The 16,063-nt window shown below is 39.7% G+C and overlaps 1 protein-coding gene across 3 annotated transcripts in view; it reads left to right on the top strand.

The window, feature by feature from the left end:
* The window catches only part of TAFA2 (TAFA chemokine like family member 2), a 245,641-nt gene that overhangs the window by 189,557 nt on the left and 40,021 nt on the right, over positions 1-16,063 (top strand). For all 3 annotated transcript variants that reach the window (XM_060244971.1, XM_060244969.1, XM_060244970.1), the window contains exons 3-4: positions 10,651-10,803; positions 11,974-12,098. In XM_060244971.1, coding sequence (XP_060100954.1) covers positions 10,651-10,803; positions 11,974-12,098 — 278 coding nt within the window. The remainder of the gene's footprint in view (positions 1-10,650; positions 10,804-11,973; positions 12,099-16,063) is intronic.

Here is a 16,063-nt window from a genome sequence, read left to right as displayed (position 1 = left end):
TATAAAAGCTCACAATGCCCAGCCATTTCATGTTTTCCCTTGGGTCCTAGGGCACAGAGCATTGACCAAGAGATTTCTATAATGAATGGCAATAAATCAGAAGTAGATCTGCAACTTACAGATACATACCTGAACAGCATACTCAAGATTGCTATAGCACATTGTCTCCGGATTTTGATGCAATAATTCAGAGCAAGTGGTGTCAGTTATCAGAGACTGTTAAATAAGCAGAATACTGCAAGAGTGCTAATGTTTTAAGCATGTTCTATTTTAAAAAAAATTTAAATTGTGTTTGTCTGTGCCCTTTATAAAGTTTACATCTCTGCTACCTGGCATAACATTTTATGGCACACATGGCCCTACCCTACAAGGAAGGTCCCATTTATGTCAGATCCAGCCCTCATAACAAATGAGTTTGACACTCCTGCACTAACTGAAGGCAATCAGTAAAGCCAACAAAGGAAAATCCCCACAAAGAAAAACAGGAAACAAACTCATCAGAACCACAAAAGAATGAAAAGCAAAAGCTCAAAACAAACCAAATATTAAACTGTGCAGAACCTCAAACACTGAAAATAATACCTCTCCCAAAACTCACCCTGCAGCAACCAAATGTAGTCAGAGTCTCCAAGCAAGGGATCCCTCCCAAGATGAAAGAAGCAATGAGTGCAGCATAGATGCAATGTAAATGCAGCCCCAAATGACCAATGTAATGGGCGTCTGTAGTTTAACATTTAAAAAAGTAAAGGTAGTCTTCTGTGCAAGCATCAGTCATTTCTGACTCTGGGGTGACATTGGATCACAATGTTTTCACAGCAGACTTTTTACAAGGTGGTTTGCCATTGCCTTCCCCAGCACTTTTCCCCCAGCAAGCTGGGTACTCATTTTACTGACCTCGGAAGGACGGAAGGCTGAGTCAACTTTGAGCCGGCTACTAGAACCCAGCTTCCGCTGGGATCGAACTCAGGTCGTGAGCAGAGAGCTCGGACTGTAGTACTGCAGCTTTACCACTCTGTGCCACAGGGCTCCTCAGTTTAACATTTACCTCCCTGCCAAAAAAGACAATAATTGGCCAAGGAAACTAGCTTGATTTGTCCCATGCCTATAATTGGCTGGGAGAAATTCTGTTTCCTATTCAATGGCAAGAAGCCTTTTAAAAATGGAGAGGCAGTCTCTGTTAAATTCCCAGCAATTAATTCATCATATTAAAAAGATCTATGAGTCATTCTGGGAAGCTTTAACAGCCTTGGATATAGTCTACAATACATGATCCCATGCCAGGTAAGTCAGACAGCTTTTTAGGTTGGCAGTGTCTGATCCCCCCACCAATCCTATAGTTACAATTTCCTAAGCTAATTGAAATCAGTGGATTCAGAAAGATGTAATTCTGCTTACAACTGCATTGTTAAAGTACTCCACGTTTGCAGGATCACATTGCAGAAAATGGATAGAACATTTCATTTCACTCTAATGCAAGATATAACTGTATTTATATCAGTAGAACTTAGTTATTTGAAAGACAACAGAGAACTATAATTCCCACCCTCTTATCTTGGGGTGAAAGTCACATTATATATAAAGGCAGAAGGTCTTTGCCAGTGATTTTTCTTGCACTGAAGTAGTAGGGATGTCTTGTATAGAAAGTTATAGTTTTCTTCATTTAGAATGGAATGAACAACCTTTTCCCATGACTGTTATTGGCAAGTCTGGTTATTTTCTCATCTAATCAGTTCTTCACATTTTTCATTGGAATGCTTTCCTTACCATTTATAAATTTAAATGGCTATTCCATTTAATTTGATTATGCTGACATAAAAACCTAAAAGTGTCCCATTCTTGCTTTGTAATGACTGATGACTAAAATTTATTGCCTTAAAAAGTTTTGTTTCAGCATTAATTTATTCTGAAAGTGTTTTACAACCAACTAGATATATTAAACAGTTCGTATTTCAGATGCTTATTGGTACATGTAAGTGGTGTTTGATTTCTGCTTAGAAGGTGTTATGTGGCATCTCTGGAAAGCTGGTTTTGCTGTATAAAAACAAGTAAGTAGGAATGTGTGGGGACAAACAAAATCTACCATCAATGAGACAACTCAGAATATAACTAAGAACTTTGCGGAGGAAGCACGAGATTTAGAGATGGGACCCATAGTTCAACAGTAATTTTGCATTTCAGTTATCTCTGCACTGTGCTATTTGCTGACAGCTATGTCTTACTCTGGAGTTTACTTGGTTTGTAGCTGGTCTGCTTGGGGTAGCCAGTTTTGTTTTGTGCCTCTACAGCATCTGTCTGCTTCTAGATAATGAAATGAAAACTTGTTGTCACCCTTTGTGCTGGAAGGTCTGCACTGGCTACTTGCCTCTTACCAGTCACCATTCAAAGTATTGGTGTTCACCTGTAAAGCTTTGAATGGCTTGAGACAGGAGCACCTGAAGGACTGCATTCTCATGTACTGTCCAGTTTTCCACTATTGATCTTCCTCCCAAGGGGATTTCTCTGTGACCCTGATCACAGAAGTGAGGCCAGGGACAGGATCTTTTCATGGGGGTGCCCCCTTCCCCCTCAAAACTTGCCTGATGCCGTACTATTAGCTTTTACAAGTCAAGCAAAACCATTTCTGTTTAACCAGGCATTTAATTAAATTTTTATTCCATCTTTTTTGCTGTTGTATGTCTCTTGCCCCACTTTCCTTGCAGTTCTTGTTTCTGTGGCTGCTTTTATATCCTGATGGGCCACTTTTGCTTTTTTCTATGTTTAGACAAATTAGGCCTACAGGAGAACCATTAACATTGTGATATTTGAATGATAATACTCTTAAATGAGGCAACACATTGCACCTTACACTGGAGAAAGTGATAGCGATCATTTGTTCAGCAGTTACAGAGATGAGAAAATTTTCAGCTTGTAAAGGAGCATGGAAAGATTTTGAATTCCCAAAAGAAGTGCCTGAATAAAGAGCAGTGACCTATGTTTTTCTAAGGTGTCCTTGTGCTCTTGTAAAATGAGCAGAATGACACACATGAGGTCTAATTGAACCAGATCACAGCTTGGCATTGCATGAATGAACTTTGAAAGAGCTTCAGGCTCACTTGCACAAGTCAAGGCTTATAGAGGGCCCACTCTGAATGGAGAGGCTGAGTTGATCACTCATTTGCCTGGTGGCAATACAGGAAATAGAGCAGAAGAGATTCCCATACACTGTGACATTGTAAGAGCTTCTAGGGCAATTCCTCAATTCCTTTTGGGTGGAGCACTGGAGCCCTGATATGTTTACACTCCTTATATTTGTTTTGTTTAATGAACTTCCATCTTCAAATCTAGTGGCTTTTGAAGTGGTTTATAGTAAAACAGTCCTCTAAAGAAAACTTCAGCTTGCTAGCATCATGAAATTCAAATTAAAATATAACTGATGCTGTGAAGTAAATATAAAACATTTCAATCACAAGTTAGAAGTAGAGAAATTAGAACATTCAAATGAACCAAAATTCTAAGTAACTAGAAATTCTTCAATTGGTTTTTATAACTGCTCTAGGAATTGTGCTTGAGCCAACCCACTTTCCAAAATGATGCTATACTTTTATTGTTTGTGTGAGGTGACTAATATAGTTTAATGTATTGCTCTACAATGGCCATATGTTATGAAGTTCTTCCATTTCACTTCTAAACATTGAAGTCAAATCATATTGGGCACAGAGCAGGGCTTCCTTGATGGCAGCAACATGGGTTTAGAACCAGCTTAAAAGCTTGCTCAACAAAACACCACTGTATTATTACTGAAATGTAGAGAGAGAACACCTTTTGTTATTCCAGATGTTTTAAGCTGAATGTACAGTATGTTGTCGAAGGCTTTCATGGCCGGAGTCCATTGGTTGTTGTAGATTTTCCAGGCTGTGTGGTCATGGTCTTGGCATTGTGAGACCTGACATTTTGCCAGCAGCTGTGACTGGCATCCTCAGAGATGTAACCCAGAAAACTGGAGTTCTCTCTGGGTCACAAGGCCGGAATATCTACAACAACCAATGAATGTATAGTACTTGTTCATGCCATCTGTATTCTGCTAAAACACAGTTAATTAGCCTCAATATAGTACATGTCCAGTTTAGTGTAGTGGTTAAGAGCAGTGGACTCTAATCTGGAGAACCGGCTTTGATTCCCCACTTCTTCACATGCAGCAACTGGGTGACCAGCATATGGTTCACTAGGGGTCTTAGTGGACCATACGTTGAACATGAATCAACAGTGTAATGTGGTGGCTAAAAAAGGCAAATGCAATTTTGGGCTGCATTAACAGAAGTATAGTGTCCAGATCACGTGAAGTGATGGTATTGCTTTACTTTGCTCTGGTAAGACCTCACCTGGAGTATTGTATTCAGTTTTGGGCACCACATTTTAAGAAGGATATAGACAAGCTGGAGCGGGTCCAGAGGAGGGTGACAAAGATGGCGAGGGGTCTGGAGACCAAGTCCTATGAAGAAAGGTTGAAAGAGCTGAGCCTACTTAACCTGGAGATGAGGAGGCTGAGAGGTGATATAGGTTGAAATTAAATCAAAAGAGTTTCCAGTTCAACATAAGGAAGAACTTCCTGACTGTTAGAGCAGTTCCTCAGTGGAATAGGTTTCCTTAGGAGGTAGTGGGTTGTCCTTCATTGGAGGTTTTTAAACAGAGGCTAGATGGCCATCTGACAGCAATGAAGATCCTGTGAATTTAGGGGGAGGTATTTGTGAGTTTCCTGCATTGTGCAGGGGGTTGGACTAGATGACACTGGAGATCCCTTCCAACTCTATGATTCTATTCTATGATTCTATGACCTTGGGTAAGTCTCAGTTCTCTCAGAGCTGTTCTCTCAAGAGCAATTCTCTGAGAGCTCTTTCAGTCCCACCTATCTCACAGGGTAACTGTTATAGGAAAAGGAAAGGAAGAAGAATATAAGCTGCTCTGAGACTCCAAGTGAAGGATGGGGTATAAATCCAACTACTACTACTCTTTCTGATTTAACCTATCTCCTAATAATCAGACAAAATAAAATTATAGCAACAATTTTGAAATATTTCTTAATAAATTCAAGTGATAGCTAATCCATTTCCCCAGATTGCCTAAACTATGAAAAATTCTGAGAATTGTGATGGAGATAACTGGTCTATGGGTTGTTGAATTCTCCTTCCTTTCTTGGAAACATTTAATTCTTCAGAGCTTCAGTAACCACATTAGTTTTTTGTTGCCATTAATGGTTCAATTTACTGAAAAAGAAAAGAGACCGGATTCTTCTGTTTAAGCTGGAGTGGGAACCAACATGTTGCACTAAGGTTTTTGTTGTAGTTGTTGTCTCCAAATCCGTAAGAATGATTTCAAGAGGTAATGGGTAGTTCACCTACCAAGTTTTCAACTATTGCTTCTATTACCATTTTGGTGTAGTGCTTAAATTCATGGAGTCTAATCTGGGAGATTTGATTCCCCACTCCTCCATATGCACCTCCTGCATATCCTTGGGTCAGTCACAGTTCTTGAAAGAGCTGCTCTCTCAAGAGCAGTTCTCAAAAGACTTCTCACAGCCCCACCTATCTCACAGGTTGTCTGTTGTGGGGAGGGGAAGGGAAAAGATATTGTAAACCCTCTAAGACTCCAAGTGAAGGGTGGAGTATAAATCCAATCTCCCCCTGCTCCTCTTCCTCCTCCTCCCACACAGGATCTTATTTTACCATATTAAATATTGTACCTTCTCTCCTGCCCTGCCACCTTTGTGCTGTGAAGAGGGAGGCATACTTCTTCAGATGAATAGCATTGCAATTCTCTAAACAAAGTTTCAAAACAAATCTAATGGAAGATTTCATAGTGAAAAGCTATTCATAAAAACTACATGGCTCATTTTTTCTTTTCTTTTCTTTTTTTAAAAGTCACCATCTTTGATGTTGTAATTCAGGCAACTTTCGTGATTTGGATTTTTCACCCAATAAGCCATTGTTTTCAATTGGCATATAATGAAATACATTTGTTAATGTTCACCTTGATCTAAAATAATATAGATACTGTCTGAATATGTTTGATTTCCCACTCAACACTGTTCATCATATTGAATGTTCATTCCAGAAGTCTAACACAGAGTAAATGATATTTGCTATACCAGTGCATCTACAGCAAATGTTTTAAAATTAATATAGAAAATAGTTGATAAATGAATGGTGAAGCTAGAGATTTTGCATATCTCATTAAGGAGTTTCTTAACAGAAAAGTTCGCACATCCATCTTCATATTTAGATTTCAAATATAAATGGTCATTGTATGTGCAAACGGATACAGTTTTCATAATATTGTTGGATACATGGCAATGCCTTTAGTTCTTATCCCATCACAGAATGTTATTTCCTCCCCACCTTTCCCCCCAAATTAGCATTTTATTGTATAAACCAACAGAGTAACATAGACAAACAAAGGGATATGATGAAGTAAGTACATTGTGGTACAATAATCATTAAATATGTAACAGTCAACACTAAATTAAAAATAGTTAAAAGAGAAGAGGTAGAAAGGAGAAAACAAATTGTATTGTATGTAAAGATACTTCTTGTATTTGAGCATGTTTGTATCTTTCACAACCATTTTTGCTGTTGAGACCAATCATGTAGGATTACCTGTTGATGAGATAAATATTTTTATGTATCAAATATAAGAACCACAGTTTGCATATAACAGGCAATCAAAGGAAAACTGCATGACAAGGAACAAAATATAAACACTATATTGTTACAGCAATACCATCAATAAATCACTGTCTAGTTATTCACAAAGTATCATGTATCAATAAACTTTCTACTCATGTGTAGTCTTTGTTAATTCATTATTCAATGTCCATGATTTCAATTTTTGCAAGAACAACACAAGCCACTGAGAAATCTTTCATGGAAGTCCTCCGTCATTTACTCTGACACGGGAAGAAGCTTAAGCAAGTGGACTGGTTCCAGTGTATTCACCTTCTTCAACCCAACACTTCACATGCTAATATAATGCAAGACAGTCTCACCATTCATGAAACAGATACCCAAGAGAATTAAAAACTTGTGAAAACATGTAAAAATCACCAGCAATATCAACTCACCCGAAATTCATGCTAGTGACTTGCCAGTTGAAGCACCAGTCTGTCTACAATTTGACATAGTTCCAACATTTTTGTGGCTTATATCGCTTCTCCTAATACAACCGTATCACTCCACAAACTTATACATGGTAAAGCTTAATTACATTCACCTGATAAGTTCCCAGGGCTATCTTAAAGTTACTTTTACAAAAATGCTATCAGCTCCATGTTCTGATTTAATCCCAGTGGAGCCATAGTTTTTAAAGTGTGGATCCCATAACATTCCCCTCACAAAAGGTGTTTATGGATGACTATTTGAACATAGGGATGTGGTTCTAGAACCAAAAAAGAAAAATCATTAGGAGAATTTTTGGCAGACATGAAGTGTTGGCTAAGAAGAGCATCAGGATTCTGGGTCCTAATGCAAGACCTATGTTTGTAAATTCTAGTACAAACCATTCTCATAGAGGATCCAACATATAACACATAGCATCCACATTTACTAAATAGATTATTCTTTTTGTGGCACATAATGTCCATGTTGTCAATTTATTTCTGAAGTGTGGTAAACCCAGTTCATCAGTCCTCTGGACTAGTTCACAGACGGAACAAGTTGCACAGGGGAAATATCCCTTTAAACCAGGGGTGTTGAACTTATTTGCTATGTGGGCCGGATCTGATATGAGACCTTGATGGGCCAGGCCATGTTGGACCAGGTCAGATGTGTACCTATTTAAGATTAGAAGAAGAAGAAGAAGATATTGGATTTATATCCCGCCCTCCACTCCGAAGAGTCTCAGAGCGGCTCACAATCTCCTTTACCTTCCTCCCCCACAACAGACACCCTGTGAGGTGGGTGGGGCTGGAGAGGGCTCTCACAGCAGCTGCCCTTTCAAGGACAACCTCTGCCAGAGCTATGGCTGTCCCAAGGCCATTCCAGCAGGTGTTAGATAGTAGGGGTATAAGCTTTATAAAGGACACTGACAAACACAATTAAAGAGTTTTTTAAAAAACTTAAACCATGCTTAAAATATTAGCGCTCACTGCTCTGAAAGGTGCTTTCTTTGTATTTCTCCCATGGGATCCAGGGAACTGGGCAAAGGAAGCTCTGGCTCTTTCCTTCCTTCCCCATGGGACCAGGAGGGGGGAGGAGGCTCAGCCAATAGAAGAAAGAGGCATGGCTCAGTAGCTCTGTTGTGTGATTGTGATAACCTGGCAATGCAAGCTCTTCCTTCCCCCCTTTCCTCTCCAAGGGAGGACCCTCAGCCAATGGAGAAAATAGAGCCTTTGCTCCATAGCTGCTGTGCAATTGAGCAAGCCTTGCAGAGCAAGCTGTGACGCAGAAGGAAATGAGAGAGGGAGAAGGAAGCAGATGACAGTCAGTTGCTCGGGGGCCTGATGGGAGCCCTTCGAGGGCCTGATTCAGGCCCCAGGCCAGATGTTTGACACCCCTGCTTTAAACCTTCCCTGTTTTCTTTTGGTGGTTGCCAAATATCTGCCTTAATCAGAATATTCCTGACATTCTTGGTTCTGCACATGCTAATAAATGGTAATTCCTGGCCAGGAATATCCTGTACCAAAGCCAGTATCTGTGAATTATTTCCTAATGGCGCTTGCCCTATAAACATAGTCTAATGCACAGGTGATTCTTGTATTACCCTTGGTGATTCTCTTTTCCAAGAGTAACTCTTCCCTGTTGCTCTGCCTGGCCATACATAGTGCCCTTTGTTCCACATTTGTTGGATATCCCCTTTGTTTAAATTGGCCTGATATTATAGCAGCCTGTTCTTCAAAGGGAAAGCATAGTTCCTCCAAACTCAGGGAAAGCATAGTTCCTCCAAACTCAAGAAATTGGCCAAAAGGCAGATTCTGGCATAAATGCCAGGGGTGTTGAGAATCAAACCTGAGATAAGAGTTCCTCTCTGTATTTTTAACATAAGATTTCACAGCCAGAGTGTCCTTTGAGGTCCAAAAGACCTGGGTGTCTGGGTGTCAAATTGTAGACAGGACTGGTGCTTCAATTGGCAAGTTACTAGCATGAATTTTGGGTGACTTCATTTTGCTGGTGGTTTATACATGTTTTCACAAGTTTTTAATTCTCTTGGGTATCTGTTTCATGAATGTTGAGATTGTCTTGTATTATATTAGCATGTGAAGCCTTAGATTGAAGAACACCGAAATCAGTCCCCTTGCTTGTGTTTCTTCACATGTCAGAGTAAAGATGGAAGACATCCATGAAAGCGTCTCATGTTGTTCTTTTGACAATTTAAATCATGGACATTGAATAATGAATTAATAAAGACTACATACGAGTGGAAAGTGTATACTGTTTATTGATACATGATACTTTGTGAATAACTAGACAGTGATTTATTGATGGTATTGTTGTAACAATATAGTGTTTATATTTTGTTCCTTGCCACACAGTTTTCCTTTGATTGCCTGAGATAAATATTCTAGCAATGCAAACGATTTTTCATTAAAACTGGAAATCCTAGGGAAGTTTAAAGATCTATTAATTCAATTTCTGATGTTCTCCATGATGTATTGGTCCCAGAGTTTGTGATACCAACTGTCGAAAGTATCGACCAATTTGTTCTTCCAAATTGAAGCTATTGCCGCCCTGGCTGCTACAATCATTGGTTCTATTAGTTCTTTGTGTCCTTACTAAGGTAAATCATGTGGCCAGTAATTTAGAAACAGAGTTTCTGGGCAAAATGGACCGATAGCAGTTATTAGTTTAATATGTTCTAGAACCTCCTTCCAGGAAAATCTGTATTTTATCACATTTCCACCAGCAATGGGCAAAAGTACCAATCTGGTTACAGGATTTCCAGCAATAAGGTGTTTGTGTGGGAATAATGTGTGCGGCTTTAGTTTAGTTTATTAGATTTATATCCTGCCCTCCCCACCCAAGCAAGCTAAGGGCAGATAACAAGCCAATGGCAATATAAACATTTGAGTGTTGTGAGATACCATCTGGTCATGATTTAAAAAGTTTCTAACCTTGTGAGAATAGTTGTTGAAAGCAGCATTTTTTACTTCCAAAGTTCTGTCCAAATTTTATCAGTGAGTTGCATTTCACAGTCCTTTTGCCATGCTTGTTGATAGAGGAGTGGATGTTTTAGTAATATGTTCAGGAGAATTTTGTATAAATTAGATATTAAACCTCAAATGTTATTTTCTAACAGCGTCATCCTAAACAGAGTTCCACTCTTCTAAGTCCATAGAAGTCAATGGGTATATCTTTGTTTAGGACAACACTTGAATCCAATGCCTTGAAGGGCATAACTGTGCTTAGAATTGTACTGCAAGTATCTTATGAAGTTCTAAATTACAGGGGGAAAGATTATATGCCAAAATTGATGAATCTAGGTTCCTTCTAGCTTCTTTCTCTGCTCTTCCTGCCATTTCTCTGTCCTAAGGTATACTGTAAATAGGTTCACTTTCTATATAGAAGAACTCTCAAATGAAGTCTGCATTACAAAGGATCTCCAGTTTGGCAATATTCTGCTTCAAAAAATATGCTGCATCTATACAGAAATGTCATCACTGTTGTCAACTTCTTGTTTTCACAGCTCATCATGTTAAAACTGGAACTTGTGAAGTGGTGGCTCTCCACCGATGTTGTAATAAGAACAAGATAGAAGAAAGATCACAGACAGTCAAATGCTCTTGCTTTCCTGGGCAGGTAGCTGGTACCACCCGAGCAGCTCCTTCATGTGTTGATGGTGCGACATACTATGTTGTTTGTTCTTCCCTCAGCAGTTATATTCTCCTGAGTTCTGTAAAACTTGCCTTTTGTTCAAGCCTGTGTTGATAAGAATGATGTTGAAAGTTCTGTTTGAGATATACCCAAGATGAATGATAGCTGGATATTTCAAAATGAATTACCGAGCCTATTTCTTCATGGAGCCTCTTGAAAAGCATAATTTTATGTAAAAATCTGAATGCCTGTAGTGTTGTATCAAATTCTTTTTTAATACCGCTCCCAAAGCTACATCAGCACATTTGTTCCACGTGCTGTGATTTCACACTTCCTTTATGTTATTTTTGCTATGAAGATGCAGCACAATGGGACAAAGGATTTTTAGGGGAGGGACGGTGGCTCAGTGGTAGAGCATCTGCTTGGGAAGCAGAAGGTCCCAGGTTCAATCCCTGGCATCTCCAAAAAAGTGTCCAGGCAAATAAGTGTGGAAAACCTCAGCTTGAGACCCTGGAGAGCCGCTGCCAGTCTGAGAAGACAATACTGACTCTGATGGACCAAGGGTCTGATTCAGTATAAGGCAGCTTCATATGTTCATAACCTCTTTCTTTTAGTCAATTTAGCTAAATGATTCCTTTACATTCTATATAGTAGTTAGAAAGCGTTACCAAAGGTGCAAGTTTCTTTGGCTGATTTGCATACACACACACCGTTTTTGTTTTGTTTTTTTTGCATTGTCAGCTGTCATAGAAGCAGTACTGGAGTCAAGGAATATTTTTTTCTGCATATTTTAGTCTAGAATCTTCACTGGTTAATATGTGAGGACTATTAGAGAAATACAGTTGAATAGAAAAGGGGGAAATGGACCAGAGAAAAGAAGTTGGATCTCTAAGAAATCTGAGATTGTTCTGGAAGACCTTTAAAGTAGTTTAAAAGAAAGCACATGTTAGTAGATGAATTGAAATTTGCAATACTAAGATAATTAACTGGCCTTACAGTTGAATGACTTTCTGATACCAATTCAAGGAAACCAATTATCATTGGAAATTATCATTTTAGCTTTATTTGCCAAGTATTTATAGTATTTTACCAATACTAAACCATGTATGGCTTTGCTATAGTTTGTCTCAATAATTCAATAATTTCTAAGGAATAATAAAATGAGTGTCTATTTGCATTTCTTCCTCTGCTGTAGCTTCAATAGTGGAACAAAAATGGTGGTGTCAAATGCAACCATGTCTTGAAGGTGAAGAGTGCAAAGTCCTTCCAGATAGGAAAGGATGGAGCTGTTCTTCTGGGAATAAGGTGAAAACAACACGGGTATGTATAGTATTTATATTACATCTGGCTGAAGTGCTAAAAACAAAATGCTTAACTTTGTTTTTGAAGGGTGCTCAAACAATCAGATGATAATGATGACAATGATATTTACAGTTTCTGTAATCCAAAGAAAATATAGTCTCTTCAAAAAAGGTTAAAATCCCACCAGTCAATTGATTTGTGAAGGAAGAAGGTCCAAAGGAAGTGAAATCCTGGTTCCCAATCTGAGTTGTGCTAAGACTTGATTACAGTTAAAACCTGGACTTTACATATCTTTAGAAGTGTTCTTTTTGTTTAATACTGCTTCACAAATTCCAGCGATTAATCTTGGTGCTAAATAAAATAAATTTATTTCGGGTTAAGTAGAAAGCAATCTCAAGGGGAAAAAATGCACACCATTCATACCTTAATGCCTGAGCAATTAATTTAGTATGAAAGTCTTTTGTTATCTAATTTATTTAACTAATTAATTTATACTCCACTGCACACATGTAACGCCTTATACATTTGCATACTGGAAACCTAAAACTCAATGTATATATTTAAATGTCATGACAATTTTATAAATCCTGTAGAAGTTTTTTTTTATATATATTTCTTGCCTTATTTCCCCAAAGACTTATGTTAAACTCAGATAAAAAACAAATTCATTGAGAACTGCATAAAGATGTAGCAGTATAAAAGTACGAATGTGGTGGTTAAGTGACAAAATCCATAGATATTAATGCGTAACTTAAAAACAAAATTAGTCAAAATACATTTTATACATGGTTCAATGGCCCCAAAGGAACTAACATTCATGCCCCCTTTTAAGACTTTGTTGATCTAATAGTTAAGATTTAAAACAACTTATAGAGATTTGTAGAGAGAATCAGTATTATAAGAAAAATATATGTCTCTTCCTTTTGATTGGGTTCTTTTATTTGACATTTGCTTTTGTACTAAACATCAGTAGTGAAAGGGCACTGGAAATTCAGTGTGATTACAATATATCAAAAGAAATTATCAATTATTAAAAGAAATAGAGCTTGATCAAAGACAACCAACTGTTCTAAAAGACATGATTCCAGTGGTGATATACGGGAGAATTGATTCAGTTATACTATAACAAATACAGTTGTCTTTTACTGTTGGTATATCAACAGAGGCAGAACATCCAGACTGCAAGATAGTTAAACCTTGCATAGATCTCTAAATGTATAATTCTATTATGAAATTAAAATTGTGTTCAGTTATGGACTCCATAATTTAAGAAGGATACAGATAAGTTGGAATGTGTCCAGAGAAGGGCAACAAAGATGGTGAGGGATCTGGAGACCAAGTCCTATGAGGAAAGGTTGAAGGAGCTGAATATGTGTAGCTTGAAGAGGAGACAACTGAGAGGTAATATGATAACCATATTCAAGTACTTGAAGGGCTGTCATATGGACAATGGTGCAGAATTGTTTTCTGTTGCTCCAGAAGGTCAAACCAGAACCAGTGGGTTGAAATTAAATTGGAAAAGTTTCTGGTTAAAAATTAGGAAGAACTTCCTGACAATTAGAGTTATTCCGCAGTGGAACAGGCTTTCTCAGGAGGTGGTGGGCTCTCCTTCTTTGGAGGTTTTTAAACAGAGGTTTGATGGCCTTCTGACAGCATTCTGTGAATTGGGCAGATCATGAGAAGGAGAGCTGGAAGGGTTGCATCAGTGCTCAGTTCTCATTGCCCTTTCTTACAAACCCAGGGAAATGCTAATTGCAACTTTTAGGCCAGTCAGCAATTTTCCTCCAGGTCAGTTTTTACTCCTCTTCTGGGCATAGAGTAAGGATCACTGGGGATGTTTGTGTGGGGGGAGATATTTGTGAAGTTCCTGAATTGTGTAGGAGGTTGGACTAGATGGCCCTGGAGGTCCCTTCCAACTTTATGATTCTGTGATTCTAAGATGTCATAGTCCTGCTGTATACTGCATTGGTCAGGCCACACCTGAAGTATTGTGTGCAGTTCTGAAGGCCTCACTTTAAAAAGGATGTGGACAAAATGGAGAAGGTGCAGATGAGAGCAATGATGATTATTGGGATCTGGCGACTAAGTTCTATGAGGACTTGGGAATGTTCTGTCTGAAGAAAAGGAGGTTGAGCATGGACATGATTGCTCTTTTTATGTATTTGAAGGGCTGCCACTTAGGGCAGGGGTGGCCAGTGGTAGCTCTCCAGATGTTTTTTGCCTACAACTCCCATCAGCCCCAGCCAGCATGGCCAATGGCTGGGGCTGATGGGAGTTGTAGGTAAAAAACATCTGGAGAGCTACCGTTGGCCACTCCTGACTTAGGGAATGCAATGAGCTGTTCCTGTTGGCAGCAGAGAATAGGACTCGTAACAATGGGTTTAAATTAAGGGCTGGATATTAGGAAAACCTTTTTATGGTAAGAGTTGTTCAACAGTGGAATCCTTCCTTCCTTCCTTCCTTCCTTCCTTCCTTCCTTCCTTCCTTCCTTCCTTCCTTGTTATAACTTTTTTCTTTATTCTCTCATTAGCATAACTCATTTGCATATGCCACATCCCTGATATCAGGGGTATGTGGCATTTGCATATGCGTAATGCTACTGAGCTCCTGAATCTTTTTTTCCTACAGAACGACCCCTGTTTATATCCCATCCTTCTCCCCAATGGGGACCCAAAATGCCTTACATCATTTTCCTCTCCTTCATTTTATCCTCACAGCAACCTTAACACTGTGTGACTGGGCCAAGGTCATGCAGCTAGCTTCCATGACAGAGTGCTCCCAGTTTCTAGCTCCTAGTTCCTGGAGCTCCCGGTTCCTAGTTTGACACATTAACTATCACACTGCATTGGCTTATTCAGCTGGACCACCCACTGGCCCATTGCCCTTTCATATAGCAGCAAGCACAATGAGTGAGACCCAGGTGTGAGGTCAGCCTTGGAGGGGCTGCCAGTCCCCTGCTGTGTTTGGCAGTTGACTACAATGGGGGACCAGCAGCATCTGCACAACCAGTCTCAGTATCCAAGCATGGATATCCCTGGGTCAGAGCCCTTCCACTTGAACATGTCATCAGGCAGCCCTAAGGGGGTCATAGATGGATGGGGTATGGAGGGAGTAGGGAAGGGAGGGCTGTGGAACTTCTGTCATGCAGTTGGATGCAAACAGGGATGTAGTTGTGGCACAACCCAGACTTTATTAAATTGCATCAGACCATCGTGGAAATGCTATTTCCCTGGGGCCATGGATTGAGCCTTCCCTGGCATGGAATGTGTGTAAATGAGGTAGAGTCACAGGTGGAACTTGAAGGAGCTGGACAGGTGCAATGGTCCTCTCCAAGAGGTAAGCTGGGACTGTAGACCAAGCAGAGTGAGGGGATGACAGTACTGGTCATGCACTGGGGTCTGCTTGTTGAATTATCACCTGCAGGAAAGCAAAACAGAGAGATATGGAGCATTGGCAACTGAGCACAAGCACTGAGGTGTGGTTAGCCAAGTCACTGGCATCCTAGAAAAGTCCACAATCCCAGCTCCATGGGGAGGGAACTGGCTTCTAACCCTCCTTGAGGCAGAAGCTGATATCCACGCTACACTCACCCATCCTGTGCTGAAGTTCCTAATGAGTGCTAATGATCTATCCACTACAGCACCTTCAGCTGTTGTTCAAGTTTCTGATCCTACAAGGAGTGCCCAGGAAGCTGCTTCACCAAGTAAAATGGGACAGCTGAAACCACCAATGAGTTCTGCCCTTTCCCAGGGTGGGGAGGGTTCCAGGCAAAAGAATGAGCTAACAGCCCAATTCTCTCCTCATGGCACTTCACCTGGGAAACTTTTCTGGGATCTTGTTCTCATTGCATGGCAGGGGACATGGTGCCAGGAGACCATGACTTACATTGCTCCCATAAAAATGCAATGTTGGGCTTGATTCTGGGAAGTGGCAGCACCCAGCCTCATGTGAAAGGAATGGTAAAGCAGGTTTGGGTTCTCTAC

Source organism: Heteronotia binoei, chromosome 8 (genome assembly GCF_032191835.1).
Source record: "Heteronotia binoei isolate CCM8104 ecotype False Entrance Well chromosome 8, APGP_CSIRO_Hbin_v1, whole genome shotgun sequence".
In the NCBI taxonomy this organism is placed as follows: Eukaryota; Metazoa; Chordata; class Lepidosauria; order Squamata; family Gekkonidae; genus Heteronotia; species Heteronotia binoei.
Note: the sequence above shows the minus strand (reverse complement) of the source record. Positions and strands in the feature narration are given on the sequence as shown.